Raw genomic sequence first — 27,949 nt, 5'->3', positions numbered from 1 at the left:
AATACCTACATTAAACAATTAATGACAATCTTTGCAGCATTAACCACATTATGATTATTCGTTCTTAAAATTAATTTTTTGTAATTAAGGAAGATTTATTTCGTCATAGAAATCATGTTGTGTTCATCCGTGCTGTCGCCGTCGTGTCAAGATTATCTGGCTCGTCTCTTCACTGGGCTCGTCTGTGCGTCGCTGCGTTGTCCGGGTTGTTTTACTACATTCACTGTTCTTGTTGCAAATTGTCTCGCCAAAGAAAGTATATTGTGTTGCTGGATTTTTTTTTCTAATTTCCTTTACAAGGAATTTTCTGCGTGTTTATGTACATCTAATGGTCATCCATTCCTTAAGTTATTTTTCTAAGGCAACCAACGTAAGCTAGCATTGGCGTACGTCGAATAAATAATGTAAATCATTATAATTAACTAGCTAAACCCGGCAACGCTTCGATGTGGCTCAGTCTGAAATGACACGAATATGAATGTAAATAAAAGTATTCTAGCGGACAAAGATTCACCGAGGAAACATCATCATTCAATTTAATACCCTGTGGAATGAAAGGAAAGGAAGAATTAATATTTTTTTTTTAACTTAAAATCATAATTTTTTATTTTAATGCTAGTGGATGAACTACATTTTTTGGTTTGTCCGTTTTATGCATAAACATAAGATCAGATGGTTTACCGACTCTTGAGCATGCGACGTATAATTGTTATTGTTGCTTCAATTAGATTGTTCATCTTTTTTTAAATGACTAATCGTGTGCCATTGCATAACTTTGGCTGATTGATGTTTCGGAGTAATATAAATGGCACTCCAATTTTAAAATTAGGAATGTGTGACGGTAATCCGGTAACATCGAGTAAAATAAGAAATTCCGTTGGAAAATTCACTACTTAAACACGGAGTCAATAGACTTGTATGTCACTGTTCCCCCTGCGATTCTGTTTAAAATAATGTTGTTCATATCGTATACGTTGACATTTTTAGCCGCTAGAATGGATCTTCCGCTTAACCATGCATGATTTCGATTATTTTTTTCGATGCTTTGAAAAACCTTTTCTACTAATTCTTATTTTGATTTCACGATATTTCAAAAAATCCTTTTCGCACAGCCTACAGGCGTAGGTAGATTTTGAAAAACCTATTTCTTCTGGAAATAATTTGGAAACTTCTATAAAATTCTGGAACATTTTAAGAACTTAATGGACATAACATATGTATGTTCTCCAAAATTAAAAACAAAATCGATTAAACATTTTATCATTTTCCATGGAGCGAAAACATTACGAATATTTTTAACTCAATCATCCAGCATTGAATAGCTACAAATTATGCCAACTAAGATAATTATTCCATTTATTTTAACTTTAAAACACTATTTTACATCCCTTACAATAATAACATGATCGTATAAAATTTTTCTTTGCACCAAGGTTTAAGATATCAATAAGATGGTTTAAAATAAATTCAAATGGATTTGATAATAAGAAAGTTTATATATTTTTTTTAAATTTTAACCCCGGAAATAATTTGTTTCATCAATAATTTCTCAGCTAAAGTTTTAGATACAGTTTAGGATTTGTACCATTTATACGGAATTGATAGTATACTTTCAAGCATTGTCATTTCCACCCCTTGCAATAATGGTTGGTTACATAAAAATTTATTTTAAAAACGTTTTAAACAATATTTAGAAATTAAACAAAAATCAGAATGAATTCAATAGCGTACATGGTAATGAGGTTTTATTTATTTCCTTATTACAATCCTAGGTTTTTCTTACCCCTTGCAATAATGGTTTGTATTATCAAAAATTGTTTCAGGCAAGTTGCCGATAAAAATTGTAAGATTTAAAAACAATCTGAACGATTCTGATGGTGTGATAACTAAGGGAATTATGTATTTATTTTTTAATTTTAACCCCTTATTATCCACCATTTGCAGTGAGTGGTTGTATTAGAAATTGTTACAGACAAATGTATTAGGAAATATTTGTAGGGTTTGAAAACAATTCGAACGGATTCGGATAGTGTGACTGGTAAGGGAGTTACGATTTTTTTTTGTCCTCCAGCCCTTGTTTTATCCACCCCTTTCAGTTATGGTTGGTCGTATCAAAAATGTATTTAGACCAAAGTTTTTAATATTACTCCTACGAGTTATACCACCTTCAAACGGATGTGAAATTAATCATTTTATGGAAGTTATAGCGATTTTTCTGTTTTTCACAAAACCTTCCCCATTTCTACTACCCCTTTGTTTGGATATTACCCATTAACGAGCTCGACCGCGATTTTCCATGATTTTTATGTACCAGTTTGGAAGTGATTTGTGAAAAGTTACGACAGTTATAGTGTTCTTAAAAATATGTTATATACATAGATATATAAATGTATATAAACTTATGAGTTGACGATGGTTTTGGGGTCTATTGATAACGAAACGAAAAATTAATTTATAATAATTATATAAACATTTTCCGGAAGTCGCACCATGGTAACAGCTGCAGTAAGTAGCATTTCTTCGAAATCTATCTAAAATTAGTTGATAAGGTAATTTTTCCTGTTTCTGGATTTGTAGGTACAGTGCCGTTATCTACCTCGAGAAATTGTCTTGAAAATACGTCAGATGTTGGATCGTTTTGAAGCTCAACTCTCATATTTGTTGTTAAAAGCTTTTTTTTTTTACTGTTCTCCAAAAATTTGCATCTTTCAAACATCATTCATTTCATCAACTGGTCTTGAGCGAGGTATAACTGGAAGCGTTTGCCAGAATAAAAAAAAAATTGCAACTAAAAATTATGAGAAGAAAATATATGATGCTCGTTTATAAAGTGAAAGAAATATAATTAACAAATAAATATACATAAGGATAAAAAAAAGCGTTTGAATATTATGACCATTCGCTATGAGTAGCTAGCTACTGCTGACTACGAATCTGCATGATGTACAAATGAACGAGTTTCAATAAATTTCGGAAACTATCTACTAATATCTTGTAACACGGGAATTTCTCCCCCACTTCCCCGAATAGCGACGTTATGATCATTTGCGTGCGTCTAATAAACTCGTTGTAAATAACAACACAAATGATGATGGTCCGTAGCCAGATTAAAACGATTCATGGAACTTCCATATTGAATTAGGCTCGTTCTGCGAAAGACGGGAAAAATATACATACAGAACGAAAACGTCTTCTACGAACAGGGACGTCACTCTGGCAGCTTTAAAACAAAACCGAGGGCAAGGCCACATATTGTTTTATGAGTACGACGACCGCAATGCTTCAAAAGGCAGGGTTTACGCAAGGGACGCAAAGTCACAAGAACGCAACTAGCAACCAACGCAAGAAAATCACAGTCGTTTACTACGCACGCAAGTTGCAAGACATCATCAACATTACAACTCTAAATTGTAAAGCAGTAGAAAAAATTCTTCCCCAGGTTTCTTTAGATAGTTTACATTTATCATGAAAATAAAAGACATTGCCGATATTTTTTTTAAGCGTTATTATCTTCCACTGAGTGAAATTTTAACAAGTGCAAACATGACGTATGGATACATAATAAAAATAACATCATGGGCTTCTATACAAATATTTCAAAATTTTTCGTAAAATTTCTCTCCAAATATGGTCGTCGGAAACGCAAGACAAATCGTAAGAAAGTTGGAAGATGAACATTATTTGCGTTGCGTTATTGCACCTTGCGTAGTATATAAACCGGTACTCTAAAATGTGGTTGCTGAACATCGTACGTCTTGCGTTCTTTATAAAACAGGCCAACATGGGGCGGCATTCTGTACTTACAACCTCTGATAAGGGACGAGATTAATTGGCGCAGTAGTAAGACAAATGACTCGCACTACGCTTAAGTGAAAGACAATTTTATGATAAGGTACGATTATATTTAAGCCCGAATGAACAATCTGATATAACACCTTTTATCTAGTTGGAAGGACCTCGGTAGCAATCGCGCGTTTCCGCGGAAAAACCCAAACTGAACTTGTCTTTTTAAATTTTTATCTGTCTAACGGAGTCCCGTTAAAAGTTAACCTTACATCGTAAATTCCTTTTTTGTTTGATTCATATATTGAAATAGATCTCTTAATAACTACTGCCTGACTGTTTGATGTTGTACTCTTACTGCAAATCAAATACATGATTATTTATTCAGTCTACGAATTAAAGCGACAGTTCGATGTTTAGGGCAACATTATTTGTCAGACACAGAGACTTGAATTTAGTGTTTCCTCGCTTGTTGACAACCCGATAAAGCAGTAGGTAATAATGTATAAGTTGAACTGTTACAGATACGACGGGCGAGATTTTCGAAGGTTGGTTTCAGAAGTTTTCAAATTTATGCAAATTTTTGTACATAAACATCTGTTCCTGGATGGACTGCGGTTAGCGCAGACCTTGAATCACGTCTCCTGCGACTCTTGACTTGAACGGTTTTACGAGGAAACGATGACGCACTTGTTAACGCGAGCAGTTTGCGGCATTTAGGGTTCACTTTACGCGTTTTCCTCGTCTGCGAACCGACTTCGTCGAACTGATTCAAACCCGCCTCAATTTTTTTTTGTTTGACAATTTCTAGACGTATGTTTATCGCATGCGATAACTATTCCACTCCACAATGCGTCACCGCCAAGTAGCCATTAGCTCGTTATACAAAGCTTTTATGGTCTGGATTGTTGCCTGATTTAATGCCAGGTTTAAGAAGTGAAATGGCCTTGAGGGACTGAGACCACTCCCCCCCCCCCCCTCTTTTTTTTGATTGCAGCTTACAATCGATACAATGAAAAAAAATATGTTTAGGAATACATCCCCCCATTTTTTTTCTTTCCATTCACACGACCTTCTCAATAAGTCACTGCCAGAATCCATTAAAACACACTTTATTACATGCTTTTAGCTTCACCTGTATGTTTGTCTGTCCGTCTGTAACTCTTTCGACTATGAGTGAGTGACTCATCACTGTAAAATGTCCCACCAATTTCATTACGTTCGTTAGCCGAGCGGTCTAAGGCGCGCGACTTCTGTGACGTCAGTTTTCGGATTCAGCGTTCGTGGGTTCTACTCCCGGCCACGCCGAAAAAAAAAGAATTTTTTTTTTTTTCCCGGTAAATTCTAAGATTATATCCATACATCTAACTGTAAATGATTCGGAGAGACTTTACCATTTCTTTGTGACGTTGCAACTCCAAATAGTTATCTCAGATGGTAATAGGTAGTGTCGGTAACTCATTTCCCTATGATAATTATACATAAATATAGTTTAAAAAACTAAAAAAACATGCTTTTAAAGAATGTCAAACTAAAAAAGTTAAAAATAAATATAGTTTAAAAAACAAAAGAAACATGCTTTTAAAGATTATCAAACTAAAAAGTAAAAAATAATTTTAAAATTTAATTTATGACAATAGTATATAAGCAATACTAGTATAAATGAGAAAAAAGCATGGGGCGCTTAATATACAAAAAATATGGCACAAGCGCCTCAAGCTTTTTTCTCATTTATACTAGTATTGCTTATATACTATTGTCATAAATTAAATTTTAAAATTATTTTTTACTTTTTAGTTTGATAATCTTTAAAAGCATGTTTCTTTAGTTTTTTAAACTATATTTATTTTTAAACTTTTTTCCCCACTGAACATAAGTATTCAGCACAACGTTGCAGTAACACACACATGATAAATACTTCAAGACATTTATTTGTTTTTCCCCCACTACGTTTAGACATCCGATGTTGCAACACCGTGTTGATAGTCCTTTTATGATGCCCACTGCACGGCTTTAGTTGTTGAGACACAATTATGTGCGACTTCCGCACTACCTCTTTGATACTTATATTTTTGACTTACTTCCAGATAACTGTTTAGCTTACAGAATTACAACGGATGGATCTGAGAAGAAACGAAGTTAACTACTGCCCTCCAGGAGCCAAAAATACAGTAACGGAGAGTGCTACGCACTATCGTAGTGTATGATCCTGAACTGAACATGGCCTTGGAAGTTTTTCGCAGTTTCCACATTTTCATATTTTAAATGTTCAAGGCATTCCAAGGTCAATCTCATATTAACAGCTTCATCATCTTCAAAAATGCTTTGTACCATCATAAAACCTAAGTCCTTGATAAGAGTAGATATGTTTGTCCTTTCACAATCCTGGGATTTTCAATGTTACAGTAAGTTGCATACTACACAAGCACAAAAAAATTCTCACGGTTACAGATTTAGATGCTCTATTTTCACTTAGAGAACACCTTTTTTTAAATAACTCATTTTTATTGCATGTGTTTGTGTACGTATTGTGTATCTCTTTATATATATATAATATACCTTTTATATAAGGTATTATATATATGTATATATAATATATATATTATATATATAATACCTTTTTCAGTGCGCTCAGCTACAGTAAGACTGAAATTTTTTGGCACTTTTTTCCAGGAAAAAAATAGTTTGCTTTAAATACCTTGGAATAAATCATGCATCACAGTTAATATTTATGTGCTGCTCTTAGAATTATACCTAAAACATGAAAAAGAGATATTTGTCATTTGCTTGTAGCGAAGGAAATGTCAAAACAGAGCCAGACTTTCAATGAGGCTGAAATGTCAGTGAGAGTAGCACAGACAAAAGGTATATGCAAAAAAAAATTAAAATACTACAGTAGAACTCCAAGTAGTTAGCTGAGTAATTTGACGTTGGAACATCAACAATTTCGGACATAAAAAATAAGTCTTCAATTTTAAACTTTGTGTCTGTCCTTGAGAATGAAGATGGTAGTTCTTCTAAATAAGAGACAAAAACAGCAGAAAACCAAGATTTTGAAGAGGCCATATTCCAAGTGGGTTTTGCAGCAGCGAGCATTGGGCAACCCTCTTTCAGGGCCAATTATTTGTGAAAAAACAAAACTGTTAGCCCAGAAAATTGACACCTTGTCTTCATTTAAAACAAGAAATTTAAAAATTCCTGGTTGCTCCGAATGCAGTGCAGAAGAAGTATGCGATTGGCTTGCTTGTGGTTGTTCAGTATTAAACTATGATGACCTAATTCGAAGTATACCTCAGATGGAAGAAACTAATGACCAAGAGGATGATGTTGCTAATAAACCAGACATTGGACTATAGCTAGTAAGGTGTTAGCGAGTCCAGAGACTGCGTTTATCATGGATGGAGCAGCAGTCTGAATGTGACCACATTCAGCTACTCACCGTCAAGCGGATACTGGACTTGGCCGCACGGAAACAATTTAAGACGTCTAAACAGCTAACTCTTACCAAAATATTTACGGAATCTCAAGTAATGATTATGTTTATGTAAGTACTTGAGTTTAGGAAATGTAAACATTTTTTTTGTTATTAAAATAAATATTATACTTAAATTTTTACTGTAATTATTCTGTATGATTACTTTGCGTTTTTTTAAAAGAAATTACTACCTGTTTTCCGTTACTATCCAATTACCCAGATATTTAGTTATCCGGATAAGGTGAGGTCCCAATTAATCAGGATAATTGGAGTTCTACTCCACTTTTGTTAGAAACAAGTATTGAAAAACATTTATTAATCTGCACCAGTTTTCTGATGGGAATAATGTAAAATGTGCCAGATATCTGCCAGAGCCAAGATCTGAGACACTTAATCAAATGGAGAAGTACTTTTGTTTGCCTCAAGTCATGCCTGTGCAAACTGGCTTTTAGCACCTCATATCCAATACTGACCCCAATTTCCTCGAGGTGTCCAGCAGTTTACCTTAGGTTCTGATGGGACATCAGACACCCAACTCTGGTCCCACTTTCTCGGAAGGTTGTAAATGGGGTTAATTTCTCCTACTCTGTAAAAACTAAACAGGTTATGAAACCAAGACCAATCCTTGGGGTGGATCTACCTAAGTCCAGAGGGAACTCCCAATAGTTTAGGTTTGAGGCCAAAATTACATATGGCAGGACTAGGTGTCGGTGGCTCAAGCTCTTCACCAGCCACAAAGCTTCAGGAAAGGGTAAAAAAGGGAAGGGGAGTGAAAAAAAGTAGAAGTGCATTTTTTTAAAATTTGGATTAATTTGCATGATTTTTAAGTTACACACAATAAAGTCATTACCACTATGAACAGTACATATAGAGTAATGTATCAATAAATTATCATTATGACTAAAAGGCTGCTTGCAGCAACTGCACAAGAGGCCACAACTATGAACCCACAAATTTTTTTTGCAAAGAGTGTTATTTTCATAAAATCATTTTATTTTCACTAAAGAACAGAAACAAGCACAGTAGTAAAATCACAAAAAAAAAAAAAATAATACATTAAGCACAAACGTCAAAACATCAAATGGCCAGGTTACATTACAATGTGTAATGCCAGAATGTAGCAGATTCAGCTAGTGTTCACAATGTTAAAAAATTCAAACTCATTTCAAGCCTTTACTATTTTAAGTATTATAGCCCTGGTTTCTTTATTCTTTATTCATGTCTGCCACTCTGTATTCTCTTGATGAAAAGTAACGTATTGCTTTTGGGACCTGAAATAAACACCATAAATTTGGGCGTTACTATGAGCTTGACTACTAAGAAAACATTCATTTAAAAAAAAAAAAAAATATGCACATATTATGTAAATGTTGAAGAATACAGAGATAAAACCAAATGTTACTTGCATGTTTGTTTCTAATGTACGTACACACTGTAAATTTGCATATTTATACAATACTATTAAAACTTTAGCTTTGAATTTTTCAAACATTGTTATCATGACAGGTGTGAGAAAAATGAACTGTGGCTGCAATGGCTACACTGGTCGGAGTAAGGACACCAGCATATTTTAAATAAACAAATTTTATGTAGCGTATGCACAAGGTTGATGGTGTATTTAAAAATAAATATTTAGAAAAGATTTTTCATGATTTTGAGAGCAAAGTCGATAATGTGCAGAATATTATAACTTAGTTCACTTTTGCTTATCTTGTAAGTGATGTAACAGATCATAATTAGCTGGTGCGTAACGTGTTAACATTGGAAGGTGGTGTTGCGTGTTACACATATTTTCTCTCTTCAGCAATGCTCTCTTGAAATTTTTTGGAATTTTAATGCAATGTGTGCAAGGCTTTCAGTACTCGCCAGAAACTATTGCACTAACTGGTGCCGTAATAATATTTTTGAGGATGTTGGATGAGTTCCAAATTATTATTAACTCACTGTGCCATCTCATTTACAATGCCTTCAATGTACGCTTAAGCAGCCATTAAATTAATAAAATTTGTCTAAGATTTACCTAAAGCAGTAAATGTCCAACATAAGGCACTAATGCAGATTTACAATTAATACTATTCAATGAGTCTTTTATATTTACCAACCTTTGCTGGGTTTTTTTCACCAGCTGAGACCTGCAGCAATTTATGGTAAGTTCCATCTATGTTTGCAGCATCTTGTTTTGTATTTACACTATGTTACAGTGTATAAACACAGTGGGTTAGATCAACTTATTACATTGTTTCTGTAATACTGAAGCTGCATACATGATGAGAAGTCTCTTCCAATGATATTACACATGAAATTGTCAATATGTGCGAGCCTTTTTGCGTTTCATCCGTCAGCTCTTGTTTTCTTTGTGGCATTGACTCTAGCCTGCCAAAAATAAAACAAATAATTTGTAAAACACACTTGTAAACTGAAAATGATAATATATACTTAGATATATTTCTCTCTAATAATTTACACATTTTGTTTCATAATAAATACTATGACGTGTTAACAGTCAGTTTGTTAGTAAAACTACAAAATGTAATGTTGATAAAAAAAATGATAGATATATTTTTAAATACCACACAATTCTCATATGAAAGTTCAGTAAAACAACATAAAACCAATGTAACTACAGTACTATGCATAAAAAAAATATTTGATATAATTTTCTTACCATAGAACATATCCTTAAATTTGGCCAAACAACATTGGAAAAATTAGCAACACTTGATTTTCTTTGATATTCCAGCGAAGCAACATAGCTAGCTGTATTTATTTTTAACTCATAAATTAAACTTTCATTCATCAGAAAGTCAGAAAATATGAACTAAATACATTATAGATCTAAATTTTGACTAAATATTATTGTCTGAGTGTAAATAATGGTAGCTGACTAACGTCGGTCTGGCATCATCAGGGTGAGCTCCCAGATTTTTCACAAAAACAGTAACAGTTTCTGGTTTTTATTTTTCCACTTGGATAATAAGACTTTTAAAACACTCCTGACCATTACAATTGCCACATGAGTGTGTAAACACAAACAAATTTATTCAGTGAAATACTCATCATAAACAGGTCATATATTTAGCTCAATGCGTGCCTACAATTCACCCATTATGGTCGCGGCAGGCTAGACACGATACGACCGTAGCCCATATGTGTTCGATGGGTGAATCGCCCAGTGACCCCACCGCCCAATAAAGCTGTGAGACAAGGTGATCATCCAGGACACATCAGATATGTTCATGCATTGTCCTGTTGGAATCCCAGACAGGACCTGGAGATAGGGACGAGAACATGCTCAGACACCTTGAGGATGTAACGACTGCTGTTTAGAGTACCAACGATGCTGACTATGTACGAGCGGGACTAGAATCCATTACTCCAGGTGTTGTGCAGACATGACAAGCCTCCGCTAAGCTTGCACCATGGTACTGCCATACAGTGTGATTCTGCAAGCAGAAGCATGATTTCTGGAGAATCTGACGACATGACATTCAATGACATTATACGCACCATTGCAGTCTCATACGTCTGTGGAGAGCAACCAGTGGCAGCGGCATGGGAGGCTGGAAATATGCCGTGAAGCCGTACGTGGGGATACGGATGTGTGAACTCCTATAAGAGGGTGTTTGATGTGGCTGTACGGTCTGTAATCACCATGCATAACAGATGTCTGTCCTCAAGCTCTTGGAGCAATGGGGTTGTTGGCTTACTGTACATTGTTCAGACAATCCCTCTTTGATTAATCCACTTATTTCATAGCTGCTAACACTGTGCTTGCATTTCTTCCATTGCCCGAATCAAAATCCAGGTAGTGTAATCAACAATCCAGATAAGCCACGATTCTCCCATGATCAAATGTTGGAACCTTTTAGTATGATTTGTCATGTCCTTTGACACAGCATGCTTGCTACATTTGTACACATGAAAGGTAAACTCAATGCTGTAGAAAAACCAACAACGTACCATGTTATCTCGCATAATCGTCGCACATTTTATTCTAAAATCAAGTTTGAAAAGTAGGGGTGCGACGATTATGCGTAAAAAAAAATTTTGTTTGGTAAAGTTATTCATATAGACAAAACCCGTTCATGGATAGTACGTTTATTTAAAATAAAGGTGGAGTATACAAGACCATTCCAAACAATTTATATTAATAATTCATTAAACAAAAACCTTTCTTCAACTTTAGATAGAAAAACAAAATCTGTCACCCGTACGCAAGCGACTTGAATCTGTGACGTAAACTAACGCGTAACTACCGTCGTAGTATACATTAGCCACGAAAGAATGCGAGCTATCAAATATGGTTAACACGGCACTCGACAGAGAGCGCACATTGCATGAATCTGCAAGATATCGATATTCAACAACTTGTAGGACAAGTTTTTCTGATGACAAGGCGAGTTTGGGACAAGGAGGAGGCAAGCGGCAAAAATACGCTTGTCATTAATTGTTTTGACATACTTGCTGGGCGAATTCATGTGCAAGGAGCAATAAATAGGTAATATCTTTATATACACTACTGCAGACTGGAGTGACTGTTTGTTGGAAACTTGTGTCCCTACCACACTTAGAAGAGCGAGTACCGAGTTGCGGAAAATACGATTTCATAAGAGTCTTCAGGGATGAGTTTTATTGCAGCATTGGAGGATGCTGACATCTGGAGGGCGCTCGTATGAGAAGGCGGTAGAAGTGTTACGACACTCATCCCAGAGCGAGTGAAGGGAGAACGAGTCGGAGACTCGTTGCGTAATTTGTGGACGCTTGACTACAGGACTTGTCGCAAGCATTAAGAGGCGAGTATCTTCTTCGTCAGATACCGCATGGTGTGTGGTGGAAAATTTACAGAAGATCAGTAGATTTCATAACAAGTAAATTTAAAGTTGAAGATTTTAGTTAGGATATTCAAGTATTGTTTTACTGTCATATATTTTGTATTGTAATGTTCAATAAGAGTATACTTGCACCTTGCCTTTTGTTGCTTGCTGCTACTCTAACAAAGATAATATGAATGTTTTTAATATTTTAATATTGTTCACATTTAGCTTCAAGCCCTTATTTTATTTAATGTCTCTTGGGCTATAATATTTGGAATTAAGATTGAGTGTTGGAATTTAGTGAACATTGGTTTTAACGAAGCATAAACTATTGAATTTTATTGCAATATCGGTATGGAGTTTTGCTCAGTCTCGTAATTGCTTTTTAATTGAAAGTAGTACAAATTTTTCTTAAGGCCTTTGGATTGTTAAGCTTGTAGGTATTTTTACTTAATTTCTCTTTAAATGTGTGTTCACAGCTGAAGAAACCTCAACCACTTGATGTCAGCTAATCAATTCAAATTGTGAATGAATTATAAACATCTTGATCTTGTACTAATTGTTAAAAAATGTCTGGCACCAATCGTCCAGTCACTTATTTCCAAAACAGCTGCACTCCTAAAAACATGTGACAAAATCTTATGTGAATAATTAATTCAATACTTAATTAAATGTAATGAAACTTTGTACTTTCTACTTTACAATTAACTATACGAGCATCCTACCCAGCATTTAACACACAACCAGAGACTTCAAAGACAGGTGTTAAGAAAAAGAAAAAAATTGTAAACTAACTTCATTATAAAGATTAAATCCAGAAAATAAATTTAAAAAATCATACACATATTATTTGAGAATGTCAAATTTTTGCTAATTTTTCATGAATTAAGATTGAGCCTTGTTAATACAAAACTCTCAAACACACAGTGTTTTGGCAGTTCCAATAATTAAATAATAATACCTAGTTGTTAAGCTAAGCAGTTTGTTTAGTACAATAATTTATTATTAAACAGTGTATTTAGTACAAAATATTGTTATATATAAGCCAAAGTTGTTGTTTTGTTCTACTGGTAAACAAGTACATTTATTAAAAAACAATTAATGCAAAATCCAAGAATTATTAAAAAAAATCAAAGTGAAGTTTTAACTAAAATGGTACTAAAGTCAGTTCCTTGGTTCAGTGTAGGATGGTGAAAATAGCTTAGAAAGTGATAGCCATTCCAAACGATGGTATTACCTCCCGCAGGTAAATACGTATTTCGAAACTTGTGATACATTTCAATTTAAATAAATCCTGTTAAGAAAATCACAGTACGAAAATGTTTTTGACCCACAGAAAAAAGTGAACCTAACCTAAAATTGTATTTTGTTGACACTAGAAAGAGTACATTTGGCCTTCTTTAAAACTGAGTGCAAGTTTTGTTAAAGTAAGCACATACCACTTTTTTTTTTAGTTTTATGCATGTAAAAGCTGAGAAAAATACATATATGTAATTTAAATGGAGTTTTTTTAAGTACTTACTATATAAAAATTGTGAGTAGACTAATTTTGCAATACAGTAGTGCTCTTAAAACCCTCATTCTACGGTTCGGTACAATCAGTAATCCAGCACGGATTGAGCCGCTTGCATTCAGATATTTTTCGGAGAATTCAGGTGATTGAAATCCCATAAAAATTGGAATAAATAGCAAGGAAATTGTTTGAACATGTTTTTGCTAGCTTAAGATTAATTTTAGGGGTTGTATATTTGATACCCTTAATTTATGCATCCTAGTAATTAAAAAAATGGAATTGAAGAATTATTCAATTTAAAAACTAAAGTCACAGTGGCCTAGAGGTTTATAATGACTCTGGTAACACCACTCATGCTGCTGCCCATCATATCTGCAGGCTGGCGTGTGACTACTTGCCACTCTCTTCTCCTTGCTGTTGGCAGTATTACTGGATTATCTCACTCGACCCTCCATTCTTACATGAAGGCTACTCGAGCCGCAAATAACCACGCGAGGCAAACTCAAAATTCATTGCCACACACATGAAGTTGGTCAGCCATGGTGTGGTTACACATATTTTTAACACATTTTTATTAGCTTCTCTTGTAACTAACAAACTGTGTAAACAAATCTTGGAAGTAGATTTTAACCTACTTCTAATTGCCATATCAATATTAAACTTAGCAAGTATACGTACTCCGGATAACAATACAATAATTTGGTACCATCGAACTGATCTGACGATGAAACCAGGAGCTGGATAGTGGAACTCTTCAATGGCTAATAGTAAACCCATATAGTTTGGGCTTACTCTGTTTTAACAAAGTCTGTTACTGAAAAAAAGTGTGTATTTTAAAACTATAATTTATGAACTTTTTAATGTGTATCTGATAAAAAGCCTGGTTTTTAGTTTTTAGACTGCAATTATTTATTTTTAAGATGTCTATACTCAAAACAAAATGTTATCTCCATAAATATTCTTTACTGTAATAATCCACTGAAAACGAACACTGTGTATGCATCACTAAAAAATTATGTTTAACTTGGTGAAGAAAACGAGACATTTGCCCAATAGACATATTGTCGTTGGTAAAAATTTGGTTTGGATGACATGTTGCAAGCCAAATTATTTAATTTTTTGGACAGCAAAACTTATGGACTTTCAACTTTGGCCGCTTACTAAAAGTTATGCGTGATCACGTGTTTATGCTTTTTCTTTCAATCTAAAATAAGGCTGAATTTGCCTTTTGTATGGTATTGTTTTATTTTTGAGATTCTACCTAATTAAATTTAAATTAAAATTTCATTAAAATTTACATTACAAGCATCTGAAAATGGACCTTGCACACACACATTTCGCTAAAATCTAAATTATCACTCTGTTCTTATACTTGGTTTATTGTGAGGGGGAAAAAACATTGAATGCCTCTATTTAGTATAGATTTTTTTCCCAGAAGATATGATAAAATTAATATAAATTATTACACTAACAATAAAATCACTTATTTTTTTGCCAAAAGAATACTGTAAATGTACTTTATCTGGCCGCTCGCTAAAAGTCAAGCACTACTTTTTAGTTATACTTCCTTTGGCGATAAAGTGACATTGTATAAATTACCTTCCAAAGTATCGGTTTATTCACGAAAAGTACTGTAATAAAATAAATTTATGTTTCACTAACAAATGATACAATGTTTCCATAAGAAACCACTAGACGACCTTAATAAATATTTCAAGAGTTTGACATTAAATGCTTTATTAAGCCTATGAATTACACATACATTAAATTTGTAGATTATTCGCAGTAATCCCATTAAAAAGAAAATTAATTGATGTCTGTTGATCCAGAAAAATAGCTGATCCGGCACTGCTGTGGTCCTTAACATGCCGAATTAAAGAGCTTTCGCCGCAGTTTGATTAATACAAACCTTGTTATTAAAAAAATCAAAATTATTTTCCGTCCAGATTTGTATTATTAATAATGTTTGACTGTAAATGGAAGGTAGCATTTTCTGTATCTGGCATACAGTAACATAACCTAACGTGACCGACTGAAGCTATACACTCACATTTTAGCGAAAGTGGTTTAGCAAGGAATAAAAAAAAAAGGTTATGAAAATATTTAGTTACTGACAAAGTGTTTGGGTAGTTCACATTTTTTTTTTTCGACAGTGGAAGAGAACAGTGGCAAACAAAAAGCATTTGGGTGCTTGCAACGAGCCAAAAAAGACCACATTATTAAAAGCGAAGAACCCTACCTCTCCGCATATCAAGCAGCACATGACGACCCCCAGAGACCACCAGTCCACTGCGTGTCCGTACGGCTCCATGCTCATAACTTCCGGAGCTGCTCGTAAACACAGTAATACAACCAAAAAAACTCAGCCAAATGTTCCGTAACAGTAACTAGAAAATATATAACGTTCAATTTACATCAACACCCTTTCTTCATTTAAATTAACATTATTATTTGTAATAAGCATGTCTTAACTTTTCGGAACAAATAATATAAATGTATTTTTGTGTTTGAAATTTTTTTTTTAAATGACATAATGTAACAATGAGTAACCAATAAAAGTTGCAAGATCAAAAAGAAGTAAACTTTTTCCAATTTTTTTTTGCATAAAATGTGATACAAACTTCACTAAATCACTTCACTAAAGCTAAATAAATCACTTTCATTGAAATTAATATTTAAAAGATTACATATTTGATATTTGTAACTAGGGGTAGGTTTTGAATGAAAATGCTAATTAATTTCATGATTTTAATATCATTTCGGTGCTTTATGGTGAATTAAAACGTAAATTTCGGTGTTATAAGGTGTATCTGTATTATGTTGGAGGAAATTGAGGACTATACCTGTATCCCACTAACTGGTACACTTTATGATAGGTAACACTATCAACATTTTTAGTCTGACAGCGGAATATTTTTGTATCATTTCTGAGAAAAATACTTTGAAAACAAAGTGTTTTATTGCACATAATTAAATAATTTGTATGGAATGACAGCTTAATGCCTGACTTAAATACCCGGTATGCCAAAAAAAGTGCACTGGTTCATAGGACAGTCGGATAGATATTAGATGACATACAAAATTCTTGTAAGTATTTTGAAAACTACAGGCAAAAAAAAAACATTACAAACTTTATTGAAACTATAGATAAACAATAATTTCATAATGTTTGCCTTTGAAATACAAGAGCTAAATCAAAGTACCAAGCTAATTAATTCCAGGAAATAGTATTATGTAATTTACAAATTATGATATCAAAAATATTTTCACCTTATAATAAGAATGTATAATATAACCTTCTAAACAATTAGATAATGATTGAAGTTTGTTTTTGCACAATTACTTTGAGCTGCAAATGATAAAAACATATATGTTTAAAATATATTAATAATTGCTGAGGGTTTGCTGCACCTGACTGTACTTAAACAGAAACTGTGCTTAAAAACTTTTTAAAAATTACTTCCAGTAATCTTTATAATAATATGTATCTGTAATTAAACTAGCACACACAGTAAAGTTTTTTTTTTTTAAATTAAGCATGAAAAGTTACACACCCATATATTGCAAAGTGCCACAGATAGTAGTAGTTTTTGCACCATATTTTAGCCACTTTGCCAGACCAAAATCGATCAGCTGAGTGTGACACTCTTCATCTAGCAGAATGTTCTCCAGCTTCAGGTCACGGTATATCACTCCGGCATTGTGCAGAAAATCTAAAATACAAAGAATAAATTAGTTTTCTTCATTCAAACATATGTCATGAAACTGTTGTAATATTATTGGATTATTTTTTAAAACAAAAATTCAATGTCGTTGATTCTTATTTCATTCAAATTTTCACCACCCAAAAATTCTTTGCAACAACTTGAAATGGAAAGGAGCCTAGCGGTAGGCATAAGTGGCAGGGCATAATGTACATTGACCGTTGTAAGCAAACAAAGTCGACCTAACCACCGCTATCTGATCGGGAATAACTGGAATAACTATTAGAATATTATTGACCATGTTAAAAAAAATTGTATATCAGAATCTGCTATGGATAGCAACAAACTTTTAAGCACCTGCGTTCATGAAAATATTTCTAAATTTACATGTTAAAAAATAGTTTGACATCCCAACAAAACCAAGGTCGTTATAGACGGGTGAAAGGTGAAAATTTGAGGTGGAGCAGTTAAACAAGGCACAGTTGAGATACAAAGGATTGCCTAGAAAAAACTCACTGTCCCACGGCAGCATTTACAACGCTTCCTGCTTGTGCGAAATACAGGTTTAACACATCTCAGAATCAGACCTGGATCTCCTCTGTGGAAGGTTTAGTTAGAATCTCCAACATTTGGGGAAAAGAAGAAAAAAACTCAAGTATTATTGCTAAAGAACAGCAGTACAGGCATTTAAAATTAAGCATTATATTTTCAAAGACAAAGTAAGGTTACATATTTGGCATTTCGCAAAATAAACCAGTTTGTATTTACTCAATATTTATACATTTCCTCTTTAAGTATAAGTTCTGGCGAATAAATTTACAAGTAACAATTGCTCATTACAGTGTTTATTAAACAATACTAAATATGTACATAATACAGTATATCTGATGTAGCATTTTTTTTAAACCAAATAAGAGTAATAATGATGCCTGTAATAACAGTGTCCTGCTATAATACATACTGCATTGGACTTCAGCTGAGAGATAATAAAAGTGTATGGCCTGAAAAAGTTACAGATTACTTAAACAAATTACAATAAATACTGACCTAGTGCAAGAGCTATTTCTGCTACGTATATTTTGACCAATTCTTCAGGTAATGGTCCATACTCTTGGCAGAGTTTAAGAAGTTCTCCTCCAGGTACATAATTACTAACTGGAAGCAAAAAAAAAGCAAGAAAATCACAAAAGTTTGAAATTATGAAATTAAATGAGGTGGACAAAAATGAACAATTATATAAGCCAATTTAAGATAGCTGGTCCAAGATGCTAAGTAAAACTATTGACAAAAACCATGATGTTAAAATTAATGCATATAATGACATACCTACGTAAACATGGCATGAAGTACTAAAACTGGTGTTTAGGAGGGCTCACTAATTCTTACAACATGGCACAATAGACTACAATATTTTTTACAGATTTCTGTTCAAAAATTATTTATTTATAAATATAATATATTATATTAATTTTTTTAAACAGTTAAAAATTACATATTACTAAGCTGTTTCTCTTTTTAATAATTAAAATATTCAGCATTTGTTATACAGGTGGTTGTATTTTGATAATAATGTTGATTGTCATGGCAATCTAAATTATTGCTGGAACTTAACATTGCCAGAAAAATTAAACCATAATAATGTAGTAAAAGCAATGCAAAAAACAACAGTTGAAAGTTTTTGAGCGATGCTCTAACCACTGAAATTGGTTTATTCAACTCATCAAAAAAAAAAGTGACACTGTTTAAATTGCAGTTAATAAACACAAATTAACATTGTTCAACCAATAAACAATTATGACTTCTATGGAATTGAAGCTATCTAGGTAAAAATAAAAACGTCCCCCTCTAAATTTCTAACGCTTGGTTCTATCTATTTGCCTTCTGAATTAACTGCCAATAATTACTTTGAATACTTTGAGTTTTTACAGGATAAGTTTATCACGTGCACTGATGATTTACTAATACTTGGTGATTTCAACCTTCCAAGTGTCAACTGGCAGAACAATCACACTAATAATATCTTACATACGCAAATTAAAACCAAGGCTCAATATCTTCTGAAGTTTACTACTAACCTTGGTCTATTAAAATTTAAGAAAACCCAACCACCTAAAATTCTTCTTTATCTTTGTTTCTACAATACATCTTCTAAATGTCTAGTAAATCACTTGCATGATGTACTCTTAAAGAAGACCTATGTCATCCTGTATTAAACATTGTTATTAATTTAGACAGTTTCTCATACAATAACTAACATCTGTGTTTTGAAAATTATAAAAATTTTAACTTTCTCGGCCTGTACAACTCTATTAAAAATCATGATTGGTCAGATTTTTAAAAGTCTTCTGATGTTAATGACCTCTCTGAACAAATAAATAAATGTATATGTGAAAAAATTACATAGTATTTTTATTCCAACTATATCAAGAAAGGCCAGCAAATACCCACTATTGTTTTCTAAGCAACTAATTCATGCACTGACATCCAAGAAGCAATTTCATTAACTATACAGAAGAACCAGCAATTTGTTTTATTACATGCAATTTTCCCACCATTACAAACAAGTGAAAATGCTAATTAAATGTAATAAAATGTATTGGACTCAGACAACGAATAATAACAGCAATCATAATCCCAAAAATTTTGGATGTATGTAAAAATTATGAAAGAAGGCTATTTTGAACGTTATCTTAAAATTAATGGTACTATCAAGTGACCCAGCTATATTATCTAATGAATTTGCATTATATTTTTTTCTAATGACTATGTATCTAAATGTTGTAATTCTCAACTTCCTAAGTCTGATTCAGGACTTGACTCTATTCTTATTACCTATATCTCTGAAAGCCTTGAACTCTGGGGCATCAAGGCCTTAAAAACCTCCAAATCAACCAGATTGGATGGTATACATAATTTTATTGTTGTTCCCATATATTAGCACCTTTATTGCAACGTATCTTTAACTCGAGTTTGAAATCCCAAATCATCCCAGCAAATGAAAAATAGCCAAAGTGATTCCTATTCAAAAAAGCGGAACCAAACTTAATAACTCAAATTTCGTCCAATTTCTTTACTTTACTCGAAAACATTTGAAATAATTATTTTCAAAATTCTTAATTTACAAATTAGTAACAGTCTTTCATGTAATCAAAACAGCTTAAGATCATGTGTCAACATCCATTAACCTAATTACGTTTTTAAATCTTTTTTAAATGAAGTAATCAACAAGGGACCAGTCGATTTCGATCTAGCCAAGGCTTTTGATATAGTGAATCACTCATTATTACTTGTTAAATTATCCTAATTTTGTCTATGCGATATCTATGAAAATTGGTTTTCAAGCTACTTCAAAATACAAGTTTTTTCTTTGTTTCATTCAACAACTGTAGTTCAGATTGTTTTAACCCGCCATTGGTCGCTACAACAATAATTACACGATTGGTCGCATGTGAGCATTTTGCTCACCTTCCAATTATTACTTAAATTTAATATATATTTGTTTATTTATTGTTGGAACAGACTTTGAAATTTATTTCATAGATTACTCATGCTTTATTTAAAATTAATTTGGCCTAATATATAACATTGCGAACCAAGGAAAACACTTTGGAAGACAAATTTATGTAAAAACCAAAAAATTGGTGGAACTGTGAACGATACAATGTAGCAAACTTGAACTTTTGACTTTGAACTGTTTTAGGTATGTAACAAAATTGCATGTTACCATAACTTGAGACTAATATATAATAATGAAACTAATACATACTTTTTCATATTTATTTAGCTATTCAAATCTAAAATAAAATTGAAAATCAAACTTTCACATAAGAATGTAGGTACCTTCAAACTCCCTAGTTACTCTTTTCACTTTCAAAAATTATTCTCTTACTTGTACATTTACTAACATACTAAAAAAATGAAAGTAAAAATTTACATAATTTCCGCATGCTCAATTAGCTTTTACATTGTCACAATTATACACTCTCTCTTGTGAATTGCATATGAACCAAACTTTCTCATAAGAACTGACACACACAAATTTATTATTTACATTTACATAAATTATATTCATTTTTGTGCACTGTATGTACAAGCCAAACTAAACAGAAAATAAAACTTTCACAGATTCAATAACTATTTACATTATTAAAAATTATACTCTTTCATGTGCTCTGCATAAAGCTAACTTTTAGATAAGAACTTACGAACACTAAAATTACTCTTTACGTTGTCTTGAATTAGACTCCTGTGGTTTGCATATAGTGCAATTACAAACATACCAAGCAAAATTAAAAATCAAGCTTTTTGTACATAAGTAAGCTAAAACGCCTTTTTACATTATTACCAGTTACACTCCTTCTTGTGCTTTGCATGTAGGGCATTTATAAAATGTATGTTCATTGCAGATACGTTTCTCGCAATGGCAGCACACTTTTTTCGTCTTCCTATTTTTCTTGCCTGGACAGAAATAACATTTCCCTTGGCCTTTGTCTCTTGTTTGGTTTTCGGCTTCTGTTTCTTCAATCCCTGCTATTCTTTTCATTGCTTTTCGTGAGACTTCTGGCAGATTGGGGATTGACGATCGACATATGATAAGTGGTTTCATAAGCTCCAAGGCTAAATCCTTCAAAATTGCACGTCTTGGTGTTACATCATTTGTGTTGGACTTGTAGATTATCTGAGCATTTATACCCCCGATGTTCATTATTGAGAAGAATAGTGTCAGCGGCCACCTGTTACTTATTCTGGACACAGAGTACTGGCCTTTCAACTCATCGACTACATCAACAGCACCTTTTGTCAAGTTGTAGAAGGTAATTATCTCAGGTTTTTTTAGATCTCCCGATTCATCATCGATCGTGTCATCAGAATGTAATGTGGAGAAGAGGAGTACATTTTTGTTTTTCTTGGGCACATATGAAACTAAGGTACCAGTTGGCAAAAATGCAAACATACTGCTTCTTTGTGGCCTGTCTTTTAGGTTGTTCAGTACTGGAGGTATTTCTTTCTTATTTTTCCGCAGAGTTCCCACCACGGTTGTCTTCTTTTCCAAGAGATCATTGGCTAATGGCAGAGAAGTGAAATAACTGTCCATTGTAACATTTCTACCAGTGTTGACAATTGGAGCAGTAATGCGATTTACAACACTTCTGGCAGTGTTCTCAAATTTATATGGGCCGTCGGGTTGCCGGCCGGCATATATTTCTAAGTTACTTGTGTAAAATGTTCGTGCATCAACTAAAGCATACACTTTTATGCCATATTTAGCAGGCTTGTTGGCAATATATTGGCGGAACTTGCAGCGTCCTCGAAAAGCTTCAAGCATTTCATCTACTGTCGTGTATTCCCCAACCTGATAATTTTGTAAGCACCGAGCAACAAATCCTTCAAATATATTTCTTATTGGTGCCAAATTATCTGTAGCCTTCCGTATCTCTCTGTCGTTTATGTCGTCAAATCTCAGAGCTCGGAGCAACAAATAAAATCTCCTCAAAGACATTGTTGCACGGAAACACTCAGGAGATGTGCCGTCATCACTCCACAGTTCTTCAAGATTGATGTGCTGTGCTTTCTTTATGCCCGCCATGTAAAGCAGACCTAGTAGGGCACTCAACTCTTCTAAGTTTGTATCAAGACAATCCCTTTGACGAGCATAGTTTTCACGCATGTTTGCAAGGCAAATGTTAGTACAGTTTACTATTTCTTGCAGCACTGTATCAGGAAAAAATAATTTCCAACATTCCAAAATTGATGTTGCATTTCTTGCTACTTGCTTCACACCTGGGAGATGAGTGACAATGTTATGTCTCCCAGTACGCACATTTGCGCGAGGAGGACGAATCGACCATACAGTTGTCTTGTCTTTTCCTAGGATAGTAACTTCTGGTACAGCCAAGTTATTCCCGACATTCTCTTCAGCTGAATCATAACCAGACTGTTCAGTGTCTGTCACATGTTCACTATGTTCACTTTCACTGTCACTGTCACCATTGCTGTCAGATCCATCTTGTTGATTGTCTGCTGTCTGATTATCAAGGGTGCCGGATTCTTGCAGCCAAGGAGGAACCCCTAATGTATAGAAATATATGCAATTTTACAGTCCAACAATGACGGATGCTGACTACAGCCTGATAATTTCATATAAAGTGTGGATAATGGGGTATGTTACAGTAAGCAATAACTTTATTTTTGTATATTTTACTAAAGGAATATATTTTCGGAACCACTAAACAGTAATTTGACTGTATATAAAAACTTCAATACATCATAAATATTATCACTTATAGTAATTACTTATTTGCATTATTTAGCTATAAAAATTAGTATTTCATTCAATGCATTATTGAAATGCCATGGGAAAATTATTATCTATAAGAATACACGCACATACAGAAAACATGTCGGACCTTGCTGGTAAATGGAGGGTTTTTGCGGGGTAGTCTGATTAATTTATCTTTCATTCTGCCGTAACTTTACTCCCATTACAGTCACTACATTCATTTTTTCGGACTGGCATGAATTACAGGTTCGTCATCAGGTAGGGCAGACAGCTCAACACCACAGCCCGACTTCATTTATGCATATAGAACATGCATAACGCAGGGACGTATAGCGTGTGTCGTTTTATTTCATATATAAAAATATTCTATACAAATAGTACATATATTTATGAAGCTAGGCTATATTGTTTACAATATCGACACTATCAAAAAGTGAGTTTACTCTTTTCTTTAAAAAAAACTAAATCATAGTATAATATAAAAGTAATCACAACATAATTGTAGTAAAGAATACCTGTATTCTGCAGAATTGCCAAGTCAACAATTCTTTTTGCTCTGCTCATTTTCACAACACGACTGGTCGCACACGCGGAAAATGCTCGCCTAAGAGTTACGCGATGGGTCGCTAAGGCGGCGATTTGCTCACCCTCCTGCCGTTCATACAAACACACTCTCGTAGCAACATCAAGAACTATGTGTAGCGAGTCGCCGCTGTATCAGTGTGTGCGTGAATGTTGTAAACCCAGCTAGATGGCGCGACAACCATTCAACTTCACTCGCTTTTTAAATATAGTATTTTAAAAAATCGGGTGAGCAAAATGCTCATATAGCGACCAATGGCGGGTTAAGGGTAGTTCTGGTTTTCCTCAAGGGGGTACATTGTCCCCACTCCTTTTAACATTTTAATCAATGATACTTTAGAGGTACTGACCACACAACTGGAAAACTCTTCGCAGATGACCTCAAAATCTACAGGGAAATTTTCACTCATAATGACTGCTTACTACTCCAAGAAGATATTAATGCTATGGTGCAAAACTAATTTAGTTTAACTAAAAAAAATTTCATAATATCCTTCACCAGAAAATATCATTCTGATTTAATGCAGTTTTTTTTTGGACATACACCATTGTAATTTTGCACTGTTTATCATGGGAGAATATATATATAAATTATGAAGATAAAAAAATTCACAGAAAACAAGACTAGCCCACTGCATTCATCTGTGTTGTTATATTATTTTAAGTTCCTTCAACGGAATTCTTGTGCTGTCTGATATTTAGAGGTTGAACATTTTTTTGTCTGTGCTGTCATCATTGTGTTGTCCATAATATTTGTTTAGTTTCATCATGGGTTCTGTTAGGCCAACATCAGCTGTTTCAGTATTGTTATGACGGAAATGTTGAATTTGATGTGATGTGAAAAAATTCACAATGGACAGACAGAAAAAGCCAAACACAGTTTTTTAAAAATTTTCATTAAACAGTAAAGCAAGTATAGGAATATTTTTAATACACCAAAATGATTTTGGAAAAATAATATGCAGAATACACACACAAAATTTGAGGATTAGTTTTCTGAGAATTTTTTGAGCACAATCATCAATCAGGTCAAAGTGTTGTATTGCATGATTATAGATTGTTGTAAAACATTTACAACAAACTTCTTTGAATTGCTTACTAACATATAGAAATTAAAATAAGTATATAAAAATAATAAAATATATAAAACTTATACAGTGAAAAGTTAAATAACTCATTGCTACAACAGTATGAATAAATTGTTGGGTGCTGTTGTAAATAAAATAAATGTAAATAACATACAAGTTAACTCACTTGAACTAAACTGTATTTTCAATGGTAACGTGACTTGTGAACATCATATAATTTAAAAATCATTTAACACTCTTACAAATACTAACCAAGAGTATGGTGTAATCAATGTAATCAATAATAAGAGTTTAGTACAAAACAAAAAATATAAAAGAATAATGAATTTGATAGTTACAGACAGTGAGGCAAATCAAGTATCAAAACAATATTAATTCAAAGATTCAAACATAAGTTAATCAGTCATATTTCAAGTATTCTATATTGAGAAAATGTACCTTATTACTCTTATTAGTCTACATAAACAATATTTGAAGGGACTTTGCAAAAAAAAAAAAAGAAAGAAACTATATTTACTAGAACTAGTTATTCTCAGCAACAGTAGCTACAACCATTGTTACTAAAGTTGATTACTAAGAGTTTAATATAATAATAATTAATCCCAATGACAGTAAAAAATTGGCAACAGACAAATTCATTCATATAACAGTATGTTTTCAAATTAAATTAAAAGATATAAATGCAATTACAAAAGAGAACCGTCTGAAATATTCCTCGGAAGTTTTTGAACTCGCAGGGTCAAAACAAACTTTTTTTGAAACGTCAAATAATACAATAATTCCAGTTTTTGAGATTGACAACGTTCCAGTAGTACAGCACAACTTCTGGATAAGACTTTGAACTCAGCACCTTCAGTCATCCTTCCTTCCACGTTTTCAGTCTGGGACTCGATGAAGAATATTGTTGGCTGACATTGATGAAACCTCGACAACAGCAAAACGGGATGTCCTTTCTTCCGCCTTTCGTCTAGGACTCATCCAGGAATTACGTTGCCTGAAATTAATGAAGCTTGGACGATAGCAACACAGGACGTCCTTCTTTTCGTGTTCGTTCCAGGACTCGTTCAAGCATTGCTGCGGGCTGGACTTTGATGAAACCTCGAACAGGGATGTTCTTCCTTCTGCGTAGATCAGGAACTTCTTTCGTACTCACCGTTTATTTAAATTGTAACTATCTATTTAAATAACTTCCAATTCTTGTGGACAAGCTGAATCTTGTTAAATGAATTATCTTGAAGTATTAGAATTTCCAATGTCATGTTCGATCATCAAATTAAATACAGTCTTAATTAAACGCTTCTGAGCTTCAGCTCGAATGGTTTTGAACTAACTTTCTAACTAGAATGTTTCGCTGTTGATGTTACTAATGAAGGTGCTTTTGTCCTAAATAAAACATAAGTGGACCTGCCTTGAAAATAAACTAAACAGTCAATCGTGATCGACGTTACAAATTTGTACCTGTGTAAATTGATAGCATTTATCAAAATGAAATTTGGTGAAAACTTTTTCATTGATGGTAGAAACTGTTTTAAATAAAATCAATACCCTGTGATAAAAAATTAAAAAATATACATAATTACGAAACATATTTTAAAAAATCATAGAGGACAAACATACATAAACTTACTTTGCTATAAAGGATTCTTTCCTTTCTATTTCATTGTTCTCATAATAAAAAAAAAATTTGTAATGAAGAACAGAAATGTTAATTTTTGTTTAAGACTATTTTATGATATACAAATAGAGGAATAATACTCCCCTGTAATGTATTGGGTTAACATTTAGTAACATGATCTAATAAAAATACCTTTTACCAAAACAAAATCATTCTGAACTACATTCAACAGTTCTAAAAATAAAAAAAATAACAAATTATAATTAAAGTTTATCAGAAATACAAGAAAGAGTATTTTTTAAAAGCTACTCAAAACACTGTAATACTTTGTTTAAAAGTGTGTGCAATTTATTATGTTTATGCCAAAAAGCATAAAAAGTATATAAGAACAATGTTCTACCACATCTTACCTATAAATAAGCGTTTCCTGTTTTGCCAGTAAAATGGACAGTTGACAATAAATGGATGATGTCCACACACAGACTGTATGTGCACTTCGTCTTTCACTTGTTGGACGGCCCTGTCTGCGATAATCTGCAAACATAAACACACACTGACTGACACAAAACTTTTGTGTGTCATTACAATAAATGTTAACATCTTGAAAGATTCCTTGACGAAATGCCACAACCATGAGTATGTAAGAGGTTCTTACGTAGACAGAAAAAAAAATGTTAAGAGTATACAAAAAAAAAATTGCAAGGGAAGTGGCTGATCAAAGACAAAGTTGGTCAAACTCATCTTCCTGGTCTACAGATAGCAGCACCATACCTATGATGTTTTTGCCAGCTAAAACCTCAATAATAAAAACCTGAACGGACCATAATTTTGTCAATTTGGAAAGAGGATTGTGTTAACCAAACTATCACAAAATTAAATCACAAAATGTATTTATTTTCTAAATTAAATTTAAAAATTTAAAACTTGCACACTATGTTACCACACCAAATTTACTTTTTTTTTAGGGATTGTAAAATACAATTTTAGGATTTTAGAATGGCTACACCTGTGGCTCAGATAAAGGTTTTCTGCTGTATCAAAAGGATGTAAGACAGAAGAATACAGCAAAAGGGTATAAATTCCAAACAAAATGAC

General features: G+C 33.2%; 1 protein-coding gene across 6 annotated transcripts in view; it reads right to left on the bottom strand.

Annotated features, from left to right (window-relative positions):
• The window catches only part of LOC134533026 (serine/threonine-protein kinase S6KL), a 470,077-nt gene that overhangs the window by 43,818 nt on the left and 398,310 nt on the right, over positions 1 to 27,949 (bottom strand). For 4 of the 6 annotated variants that reach the window (XM_063370170.1, XM_063370168.1, XM_063370171.1 and 1 more), the window contains exons 5-8: positions 27,265 to 27,388; positions 18,337 to 18,444; positions 17,140 to 17,298; positions 15,825 to 15,913 (exon numbers count right to left, since the gene is read on the bottom strand). In XM_063370170.1, the coding sequence (XP_063226240.1) occupies positions 15,825 to 15,913; positions 17,140 to 17,298; positions 18,337 to 18,444; positions 27,265 to 27,388 (480 nt within the window). Of the gene's footprint in view, positions 1 to 8,233; positions 9,632 to 15,824; positions 15,914 to 17,139; positions 17,299 to 18,336; positions 18,445 to 27,264; positions 27,389 to 27,949 lie in introns of those variants that run through there. The other 2 variants (XR_010075233.1, XM_063370172.1) reach the window with 2 other exon arrangements.

The sequence above is a fragment of the Bacillus rossius genome, chromosome 6, assembly GCF_032445375.1.
Source record: "Bacillus rossius redtenbacheri isolate Brsri chromosome 6, Brsri_v3, whole genome shotgun sequence".
Lineage (NCBI taxonomy): Eukaryota > Metazoa > Arthropoda > Insecta > Phasmatodea > Bacillidae > Bacillus > Bacillus rossius.
The sequence above is the reverse complement of the archived record's forward strand: the minus strand, read 5'-3'. Positions and strand labels throughout refer to the sequence as shown.